The sequence below is a fragment of the Girardinichthys multiradiatus genome, chromosome X (assembly GCF_021462225.1).
Source record: "Girardinichthys multiradiatus isolate DD_20200921_A chromosome X, DD_fGirMul_XY1, whole genome shotgun sequence".
Lineage (NCBI taxonomy): Eukaryota > Metazoa > Chordata > Actinopteri > Cyprinodontiformes > Goodeidae > Girardinichthys > Girardinichthys multiradiatus.
The window spans coordinates 15,340,100-15,350,837 of NC_061817.1; the positions used below are offsets into that span (position 1 = coordinate 15,340,100).

The following is a 10,738-nucleotide window of genomic DNA, read 5'->3' on the forward strand; positions in this document are numbered from 1 at the left end:
GTAATTTGGACCACTGAGCAACAGTCCAGTGCTGCTTCTCTGTAGCCCAGGTCAGGCGCTTCTGCCACTGTTTCTGGTTCAAAAGTGGCTTGACCTGGGGAATGCGGCACCTGTAGCCCATTTCCTGCACACGCCTGTGCACGGTGGCTCTGGATGTTTCTACTCCAGACTCAGTCCACTGCTTCCGCAGGTCCCCCAAGGTCTGGAATCGGCCCTTCTCCACAATCTTCCTCAGGATCCAGTCACCTCTTCTCGTTGTGCAGCGTTTTCTGCCACACTTTTTCCTTCCCACAGACTTCCCACTGAGGTGCCTTGATACAGCACTCTGGGAACAGCCTATCCGTTCAGAAATTTCTTTCTGTGTCTTACCCTCTTGCTTGAGGGTGTCAATAGTGGCCTTCTGGACAGCAGTCAGGTCGGCAGTCTTACCCATTATGTTTCATATCCACGGTGGTTTGTGTGCAGGCTGCATGCAGGCTGTGTTTTTGTGCTCTGTGTTCTCTCTATGCAGAGTATGACTGGCAGGTGCTACTGCACAGGTGTTGCTCATCTGAGAGAAATCAGCTGGGGTACTTATGGAATGGAAACCCAGAGGGAGGCGTCAGCTTGTTTTCTCACTTGGCATGGTAACAGCTAGTCCTCTGCTTTTCTCCAGTCTTGCTTCCAAGCAGTTTTTCTAATCGCCTTGTTTTTCTCCACCTGCCTTGCAGATCACCCTTCGCTGTAGGAAGTTGTGGAACCTTTCTGGTCTCTGTTTTCACTCGTGTCACGTTCAGAGGAGTTTGAACTCCAGCCTCGACACCTCAACCTTGAGCCTCTTTTCTACTTCCAACTCCAAGCCCAGCTTCTCAGGAGTCACCTTAGAACACTCGTCAACCTGCCTGTCCCCCTCCAACGTTAAAACTATCCAAACATAGTGGCGATTCCTGGAAGAGAAGAAACAAAGCGCTTCATCCTCTGAAAACTGTTCACAGCCTGTCAGCTTCAAGCCACCATGGAGAAGCACTTATTTTACCCCGGTCTTGCCAAGAACTCAAACCCTGTAAGTCAGCATCTAAAAGAACACATTCACAGTTTCTCCATTTCCACCCAGAGTCTTTACCAGCTTCTGTCTTTCTCCTTCAGAGAGACCCCGTGTTTGTCCACCAGCTCCAGCCCTGGTTCCAGTCTGACCTCTTATCCGTGTTTCTAAATAAACTGTTAAAATGCTGTCTTTGTCCTCGTGGTTGTGTATCTCGGAGTCTAAGAAAACCCCATTATGACACTATGAGTTAACAATAAAAATCCATCCATCCACAGGTTTTATATGAATGTCAAGTCAGAGTTTATAGAGTCCATAGAGTAACACAATGCACTTTCCATCAACAAATAAAAAAAAAAAAGCCCAAATGCAATGACAAAAAAATTGTGTCGTACTATATGACATTATTGACATAGTGTAATGTCAGTTAATGACATCTACAAGATATACACATGGCTGCGGATAAGGTAACGAGAACGTTGTAATTTAATTTCTCTGCAGAAATGACAATAAGCCACCTCTAGGAGCACAACTAGCTTTGCAGTGAAGTTTCAGAGTCTGGCACTAAAGGACTGAAAAATGAGAACAATGGTGTGTGTGAACAGTTGCATGTCAATCTTGTAATGAACAGGTGACCTGTTCAGTGAGTGGAGTTAAAATTTCAAGTAATTCATAAGTAATTATGAAATATCACATGATAAATACATTTTACAGAACTTGAAAGGAATGAGATTTGAGATTAAAAACAACTTGGCTTTTTTTTTGGTAATGTAATAACCCAAAGCATACCCAGTATTCCCAGTACAAATGAATGAACTGAGAGTCTCTTTTTAACCATCAAAAAAAGAAAAGAAAAAAAAACAAATTATGCACAACCACACCATTAGAACATATTTATAAAAAAACAAGATGCAATTACAAAATTTCTTAAAAAATAAACATTTATATTTAAAACCAAAACATAGCTTTGGGAGGAAAGGAATACTTTTATTTATGAACTTTAAAGTAGGGGCCTTTCTCAGATCTATGGATAGCACATTCTCTTTCATTGGATCATAAACACAAAAAGTCTTGGGTATGACTAAATTATCACTGCGTATGGACCTGAGTGATCTTGTAAGTGAATACCAAATTAACATACCTCCTCCATATTGAGGAGCCATTTAATACTTTGTACACAAGTAACAGGATTAGTAGGATCAATTTATTTGCCATTTTTCTAGTCATACTGACCACTCAATGAGCTGGCCTAGTCACATAAACATCTATACACTGGTATGCAGAATGGTAGGCAGCTTAAGGTTAAGTGCCTTATGAAAGGACACATGGAAATGTGACAGTAGGAAGCTACATCAAACCCACAACATTTCCAATCGCAAGCCGACTAATCAACACTCTGACCCAGTTTGTCCAGGCAACCAGTCTGTGGTTAGAGGACGTGAATGACTTGTTATTACCTAATGCTCAGGTGCACTTAGGGTTATGCAGTATTCCACCTCTGGCTCCAGAGTAAGGTTCCTGAGTGACCTAGTCCAGACTCTATCTATCTATCTATCTATCTATCTATCTATCTATCTATCTATCTATCTATCTATCTATCTATCTATCTATCTATCTATCTATCTATCTATCTATCTATCTTTGAAAGGTTGTTTATGTGCATTTCATAATAAAAAGTTTTTTTAATTTTTTTTATTTAAAGCTAAAAAAGTGAAGAAAAAATATGTTAATGCATTTCAAAGAAGTGGAGTTTGGGCCAACACTTAAAACTGTGACGGTCTCTGAAGAAATACATTAAAATGAATTATTTCCACTGCTGTACTTTTAGAGAATTTTGATAATATTCCAGAAATGCAAACATCTCATCCGGATGTTTTTGTGGTCTAGTAGCAAAACGTTCGTGGATCGATTCATTTTGTCTGGATCCGGTGCGCGCCTCCTCTCACGGAATGAGAAACACTCCGATAATAAATAAAAAAACGAACCACGTTAATGTTCTCAGTTGTTTTTTAAATCTACAAACCCCGGCAACGTCGACCGTTTACAGTGATTAGCTGGTCGGTTACCTTAGCTAACTCTTTTAGCTAGCAGATTGATCAGTTACTAGCTAACAGGTTCGAGTTTAGGTTAGCTTAACGGAAAACTAAACGCACAGGCCGTTGGATTCTTGGTGGCTGCAAACTGAAGCAGACATGCAGGAGATACTGGCCAACGTGGACCATATCAAGTTTGATGTGGAGTTTGCTGTGGAGCAGCAGCTAGGAGCACAGCCTCTGCCTTTCCCTGGCATGGATAGTAAGTGTGGCGGTGCTAACCGCTACTAGCCGCTGTCTGTGTGAACCACAAAACTAGCTAGCAGAAACCAAACTAAACTGCCGTGGATGCACATGTTTGCTGTAGCTTTTTATTAATTGTGTGATGATTGTCTGCTTTCAGAGTCCGGGTCAGCTGTTTGTGAGTTCTTCATGAGAGGAGCTTGTATGAAAGGTAAAGAAGCACCAGAACACACAATTCCAGCAGGTGGTGTTTGCAGCTCAGGTCCCATAAGAGCTCACTTCAGAAAGTCTCACAGAAGATCTGTTACGTTACATTTTTAGATTGCAAGTTCTTCTTGGATCATTTTGATTAGAGTTTTTGTTGTTGGTTAAAACATTTTTTTCTTTCTTTACAAAGGTTTGAGTATCAAAGTCCAAATATAAGTATTGAGATTATTTGAAATTCCTGATCTGTCTGAACTCCAGTTCATTCAGTTAAACAACCCAGGTTTTAGGCAGGTTGTATTAAAGTCTGACCTCTTTAGAACCATGTGCCTAATTTATAGGGGATTTTTGTACAAAAACGGACTGCGAATTACCGAAATGTGTCTGAAAAAAGAAATATGTGTAGGAATCCTGTGTCAAGCCATCAGTTATGTAAGTTATAGTGTTATTATAGTGAGGTACGGTCTCCATAATAAGGACTGGAATCACAAACACTATTAAAACCTTTGCTAGTTTAAACAGCAGGACATAAATAACTCAGTCAAATAGGTTTCTTTAATCACCTATTTTTTACAAATCAGCTTAACGTTACTGTTAAAATATGGTGCACCGATAGATCGACCCGATTTCCTTAATTTTGGGTGATCAGCCGATTTTTACATGTATACAGATCTTATCTACTTCTGCAAAGGTCTGAAAATCAGCCACTATCCCCTTTTGCTCTGTCATGAGAGAGGCCTGACTGACAGATGGTATTGTCCAAAATCAAAATCGGTAGGTCGGGCTTTTTAAAGATTGGTGATCAACCTGAAAACTGCAATTGGTGCACCTCTAATTGTTTGCCTGTAAATACTGTTGAGAGAAAACTGTCAGTGGTTTTCAGTTTATCTGGGTGAAGTCATTACGTTATGGATGATCTTACTAGTAGAACTGTAACGGATAAATACGTTTTGATGCATGCTAGCAATTGTTTCTGCCTGACGTGATGTCATGCCTTGGGTTGCATTTTGTAGGCGGGATGTGTCCGTTCCGTCACATCAGCGGAGAGAAGACAGTGGTGTGTAAACACTGGCTCAGAGGGCTGTGCAAGAAGGGAGACCAGTGCGAGTTTCTCCACGAATACGACATGACCAAGATGCCTGAATGCTACTTCTACTCAAAATTTGGTTGGTTCACCCTCGTGTATTGTCATTGTATTTGAGTTGTGGTTGTCAATCACCAACCATTTGTCTGCCTGATGCAAATGAGTGCACGTTTTAACCCTCAGGGGAGTGTAGCAACAAGGAATGTCCCTTCCTGCACATCGATCCAGAGTCAAAGATCAAAGACTGTCCGTGGTATGACCGAGGCTTCTGTAAACATGGTGAGGTCCAGCTCAAGCATGGGCGGTTTTCCTCTTTGAACTATCACATGCTGTGCCTTGGAGAAGTGTTGATACATTTCACATGTTTTCACGTTGCAGCCATAAACTTCAGTGTGTTTTTTTGGTATTTTGGGATAGGCCAGCAGTAGTTATGAAGGGAAAGCAAAACAAGTAGCCAAATAAAAAACATTGGTAACTATGGATGAGCTGCAGAGATCTACAGCTCTGGTGTGAGAATCTGGTGAGGAAAACCACCTTAAACATTCAGCAAGAGTTTCAATAGAATGGTTTAGATCAAAGCCGAGTTCAGCTGAGAACCAGTGGTAAGACTTGGAAAATTAATTTAAGTTGTGGTTGAATCCTCATAAAATGTGAAAATGTCCATTGTGTATGAATAATTTTGCAAGGCACCAAGAAATCTGTATTAGATTTTATACATTTCACGTCTAACTTTGTGCCATTGTTCCTGCCTCAGGTCCTGACTGCAGACACCGACACACAAGAAGGGTCATCTGTGTGAATTACCTGGTGGGCTTCTGTCCTGAAGGAAAATCCTGTAAATTTATGCAGTAAGTACATCATTTTATTATAGTTCTACATATATCCATCTGTTTTCCTTTTAAATAAAACCAATATTTTATAAAATTGTGTTTGGATTGAAACCGAGCAAAAATAAAACATATTTTCATATTTGACAGTTATATTAATGTATGGGTAACAAATGACATATTTGTTTGTACTTCCAGCCCTCGGTTTGAGCTGCCAATGGGAACCTCTGAACAGCCTCCTCTGCCACAGCAAGCACAGAACCAGATCAAGGTAACATGATGTGTTCATTTGTTTAGCCATGTTGGAAAGCCTGCAATAACACCTTTGGACTGATGTGTAGTTTATGCCTGGTTCACACAGGAAGATTTTTATGCCGATTTTTGACCCAATCTTCCCCTTCTGACATGCCCTGATCATCGTGATGGCTCTTAAGCTAATCTTATAGATATTCCTGCTGTGTGTGGCGTGCTAAGAGGGATCTAGTCTGCTTGGAAGACGTCGGGATTGCTGCAACCTCAAATCGGGGATATTTAACATGTTGGATTGTTTTGGCCCGATATCCTACCATGTGGGGTCCCTCAAGGACAAACGAGAATGCAGCCTGCTGACTGTGACGTATAGCCAATCAGAAAGCGAGGTTAAGGAAACACTGTCATGACTCTGAACTTATGTTTGATCTCGAGAGAGTTTGCGAGATTTCCCATCTAAAATCTGAATGTTCGTGAGTGAAATCTGTTCCTGTCTGGTGTTTTGTGCTTGCGGTGTAGCTGGACACCACACACTGTAGGACCAATCCAGTTATACCTACAACCTTTTTTTTTTTATCAGCATGTGTGGGGTCTTTCAGGTTTTGAAAATCAACAGAGAATTTAAAAATCTTGCTGTGTGAACCAGGCATTAGATGAAGTCATTTCATCTCTGACTCATTAGGCTGTGTTGGATGTGCTTCACCTTGTCTGCTGCTCCGTTATTAATTCCCAAAGCTTGTTTTTTTGTTGCAGGCTGTGTCTACTGTCAATCGCTCATCACACTCTCTCATCCAGCTGACCAACATCAGCCCGGTCCAGCGGCCACAGAATAACATAAACTCTGCTATTCAGCAGAACAACATGACCGTCAACAGAGGGCCTCGACCTCTGGACCAGGTCACCTGCTACAAGGTGAGGTTTCTCTTCACTCACAACTCCAATTAAATGCCTCCCTGTAGTACTAAATATTATTGGGATTACTCACGGTGCTTCGTAAAAGTTTTTACCTCTTTTTAATTTTTGATATTAAAGCAACAAACTGTATTTTATGTGATAAACCAGGCGTGGGCAACTCCAGTCCACGACGGGCCGGTGTCCTGCAACTTTTAAGTGTGTCCCTGGTCCAACACACCTGAATCAAATGGCATGATTACCTCCTCAGTATGCAGTCATGTTCTGCACAGGCCTAGTAATGAGCATTTGATTGAGCAGAGACACATCTAAAGGTTGCAGGACACCGGCCCTTGAGGACTGCAGTTGTCCACCTCTGTGATAAACCAATGCAAACTAGTGCTTTATTGTGAAGTTAAAAGAAATTGCTTGGTTTTTTCTTTTTTTTACAAATAATATGGAAAACTGGGACCTGGATTTGTGTTACTAGCATGTAGTGCAATAGTGCATGCTAGTGTGTTTACTTGTTTAGATTTTTAGTTGGATTTTCGTCTTCTTCCACGCATTGCATGTAGGTCAACAAGTTAAATTTTGATTGATCTCATCTGACCACCATTCACCATGTTTGTTGTGTCACCATGAATTGCAGTAAACTGGAGAACTTCCTGTGCCTTTCTTTCAACAATCGTTTTCTTCCATAAAGGCCAGATTTGTGATTGATCAGGTTATAGTTGCCCTGTTGAAAGATTCTCCCACCTGAACCGTGAACCTCTACAGCTCCTCCAGTTAACATTGGCCTCATGGTCACTTCACTGATTAGTTCTATGTGCTCAGCCTGTTGATGTAGGTGGATGCCATGTCTTAGTAGATTTGCTGTGGTGCCGTAGTGTCCTTTTTCTTTCATATACTGCAATAAACTACATTGAAGTGTGTGGACTAAAATGGCTGATTTGGGGATTAACCTTTCCTTATTGGATTTTATCATTCAAATCGAAGGCTTGTTTCTCCTTTTACAGCCCTGACAAATACACCTTTTGAACATTTAATCACTGAAGCTTTTCTTTCATCTGTCTGCAGTGTGGAGAGAAGGGCCACTATGCCAACAAATGTAATAAGGGTCACCTTGCCTTCCTGAGCGGACAATAGCCTTCAGCCTCAAGGTCTAAACACCAATAAGGTTACAGCAGCTGAAGACAGGAGGCCTCTGTTCTCCACAGCCCTAAGACCTCCAGCTTCCTACCATGGAGGTGCACCACGCAGAAAAACGGACAGCGTGAACGGAAAACCAAACTACTCCCGTTTACTGCCGCGTGGTAAAATGTGAACACCTAAGAATGACTTAAGGACAGAAAAGAGTTGTTGCAGAAGATGAGAGGGCTGACGTGGAAGAATTAGCTTTTCTTCCTGTACTGGACAAACAACTTGTAAAACAGAGGAATAAAACAAATGCAGATGGTCTTGTTAACAGCATCCTTATGAGAGCATTGCCGTCACTTTATCACTGTACATCTCAGGCCATGTGACAGCACCAACATTCTGCTGCAAAGTGACATGTTCAATAGTAGCAGAGAGACGTCAGAGGCAACCTGAAGCTTTCTGTGGAGGTATCTGTATGAAGTCTCGGCAGGACGGATCAGCCGGGGTTCTTTTGTTCACAGCCAACCCATGGAGTCTGGATTTATTGTCTGAACCAATAAATGGCTTTTTTTTGGTCAAATTTTGTGTTGCTGCAAAGAAAACAACATTCTCCCACATTTATACTTTTTATTGGTCACAACAGTCTCATATTAACACAATGTAGCTGAGGGTATAAAGAGCAAGGCGAGCCAGGAGGTCCAGGTTCAACCTCTGATGGCTGCTGGAGAGGCTCAATGGTATTTCCTCCAGCGATCGTGCTCTATAGAAAGATAAATGAGAGGAAGTTAAAGGGAGAATATTTCAAAATAAATATAGGGCTACAAATGAGACAAAACTGTATATTTCTTACTGATGTGGTCGTATTCCCACAGGTAGCTGATGGCAACATATCCAGCCAGCAGCATGGCAATACCGCCGATGCCTCCTTTCTTTACATTGATGTATTTGTTGTAGTATCTGCCGTGGCCTGACCGGGGACAGGTGGGAACAATACACTTAAGTCTCCACAGAGAATGTTAGAAAAACAAATGACTGAGATACTGAATAAACCTACAGAGTCCAACTTCTACCACAGGAAAATCTAAAACAGGAAGTAGGCAGGACAGTTTGTGAGGTACAAATTACTGGGAGATGATCAGTGGTGCACCCCGCAGCTCTGCGCATTTTTGCTGTTCGTTTACTTTTGACAAGAAATTTGTCCCTTTTGCTTAAATGTTGATCTTTAATTTTACGTTTCAAACGAAGAGCTCATCCGAATCAATTTGTGTAATTTCACTCATGAGTGAAAGGAGGGCTGTTTGACACAAATGTTAATTTATATTATTTTTGCGATAAACAAATTGATTTTAAAAAAAAAAAGTAGCTTTTGAATTTCAGAGGAAAACTGGTTGCCTACAAAATAATCAGTTGATCTACAACATAGTGGATTTTTCTATTTGAAAAATATAGTTGAACTGTACACAAAATAACAATATGTCCAATGCTGCAATTGCAAAGGATAGCTTGAATGCAATAGTTGGTAGGTTGTAACATTTCAGAGGCCGAGGATTCAAACTGTGTTAATAACATCTGGTCAGTAGGATGGATTTTCACTCTCTTCTGCACACCTGACATGGACCTAAGTGAACATGATGCTGAAACTCAGGAAGGAAGGTAGGAACACTGCAGTTATGGCTGCATGTTATCAGGGTAAATACATAACTGCAATAATGTTGCTGAATATTGTTATATCAGTTACGATTAACCCAAATTCTCCTGACATTTTCTTGTTTTTCTTCATAATGTCAGTCCTGCTTTTTGTGAGTTTCCACATATCATAAAAACCTCAAGTTTGGGCATCAGGTGCAGTGAAAGTCTAACAACAGGACAAATGTATTGTTCATATGCAGAATTTACATGCATGTCACTTGAAATATGCCAAATATTGCATCTAAGCAGTCCTTTGCACTTGTAATATTGCAAACATCGACACTGCAAGGCCGACTGTGACCGAATATGATGCACGGCTTTAATTGTTGCACAGAACATAAAGATGTAGGTTAATCAGAACTAAACATGTCATTTTTTATGAGAACAGAGGCAGGTTCCCTGCAGAGGAATGCAGACCCTCCGCAGAGTCTGGTCCGGGTCAGCTCACCTCGGCGGATCGCTGCGAGGAAACCGTTCGGGGTGAAGTCTCGACCTCCGAGCCAGCTTCCCAGCTCTCCCAGTTTCACATCCATCAGGCGCTTCTCAACCACTGGAACTGATCAAAAGAGCGGACATGGCGAGAAAGTTAGACACGCACCATTATTATTCAACAACCTCGCGTGTTTACATTGTAGGAACACATTTAATGAGATTTTTTCGGTCATAATTGGAGCTACTTGGTTTGAGATTCGGTTTATGTATGTTTAGGGTGCACGCTAGCCCAAACAAATCCCCCATATGGTTTAAAACAGCGCTTATAACTACTTCATCCAAACGGAAAGTCAAAATTATTTTTTCTGACAGTAAAGCCTCCCAGTTAAACGTCCTACATCAGCGGGGAGGTTCATATTTTCAATGGGGCTGCAGCCGAGGCACAAAGTCCTTGACGCGAGTCAAAGTGTTGAGTGCGGCCTTCAGTCCAAACCCACCCACAGCAGACTAAATCACCACCGAGGAAGTAAATGAACGAAAACAGCAGCCGAAACAGTCTATATATACACATAACAAAGCACAGAAAACAGATAAAATCAAGATTAATTCAGCAGAGGACATGATACGCTACCTGGTCTGTCCGCCATCTTGACCGGTGCAGGGGATTTGCAGCGGGGAACGATGGGAATAAAAGAAGGAAGTGCATTGTGGGACATGTAGTTTGGATGTGTTTTCAATCATACAAAGAGTTCAGCATAAGTACTCGTATTGTGTATTTTATACGATTCGGATACATTTAGCGCATTGGTTTTGTTTTATACGAAATAAAATAAAATAAACGACACGAAGGTGGCCGAAAAAATTAGAAATGGAGGGGACAGAAAACAACCAAAAAGATTTAAGATAAAGAAAAGCAAATAAATAAATG

General features: G+C 41.2%; 2 protein-coding genes and 1 long non-coding RNA gene across 3 annotated transcripts; 2 read left to right on the plus strand and 1 right to left on the minus strand.

Moving 5' to 3' along the window:
* Positions 1-459: 459 nt before the first annotated feature.
* Positions 460-1,259, plus strand: LOC124862312. The gene is made up of 3 exons (XR_007036899.1): positions 460-626; positions 711-1,042; positions 1,126-1,259. It is a non-coding gene; the product is annotated as an uncharacterized LOC124862312 (long non-coding RNA).
* A 1,663-nt stretch (positions 1,260-2,922) lies between these two features.
* LOC124862359 (cleavage and polyadenylation specificity factor subunit 4-like) lies at positions 2,923-8,269 on the plus strand. Its single transcript, XM_047356224.1, has 8 exons — positions 2,923-3,316; positions 3,458-3,508; positions 4,515-4,667; positions 4,769-4,864; positions 5,340-5,433; positions 5,611-5,683; positions 6,415-6,573; positions 7,630-8,269. Exons 1-8 carry the CDS (start codon positions 3,214-3,216, stop codon positions 7,696-7,698), a joined length of 798 nt encoding a protein of 265 aa, XP_047212180.1. The 5' UTR covers positions 2,923-3,213; the 3' UTR covers positions 7,699-8,269.
* A 33-nt stretch (positions 8,270-8,302) lies between these two features.
* On the minus strand, positions 8,303-10,493 carry LOC124862360 (ATP synthase subunit f, mitochondrial-like). Its single transcript, XM_047356225.1, has 4 exons — positions 10,442-10,493; positions 9,827-9,934; positions 8,540-8,656; positions 8,303-8,449 (listed from the first exon to the last, which is right to left on the minus strand). The coding sequence occupies exons 1-4, from the start codon at positions 10,455-10,457 to the stop codon at positions 8,421-8,423; spliced, it is 270 nt and encodes an 89-aa protein (XP_047212181.1). The 5' UTR covers positions 10,458-10,493; the 3' UTR covers positions 8,303-8,420.
* Between the last annotated feature and the right edge of the window lie 245 nt (positions 10,494-10,738).

Coding starts and splice junctions, on each gene's coding strand:
- LOC124862359 (XM_047356224.1), top strand. CDS start 3,214: ATGCAGGAGATACTGGCCAACGTGGACCATATCAAGTTTGATGTGGAG. Junction 5,434..5,610: donor AAATCCTGTAAATTTATGCA/GTAAGTACATCA, acceptor TTGTACTTCCAG/CCCTCGGTTTGAGCTGCCAA. Junction 5,684..6,414: donor AAGCACAGAACCAGATCAAG/GTAACATGATGT, acceptor TTTTTGTTGCAG/GCTGTGTCTACTGTCAATCG.
- LOC124862360 (XM_047356225.1), bottom strand. Junction 8,657..9,826: donor CCTCGCAGCGATCCGCCGAG/GTGAGCTGACCC, acceptor GTCCCCGGTCAG/GCCACGGCAGATACTACAAC. Junction 8,450..8,539: donor GTGGGAATACGACCACATCA/GTAAGAAATATA, acceptor ATCTTTCTATAG/AGCACGATCGCTGGAGGAAA.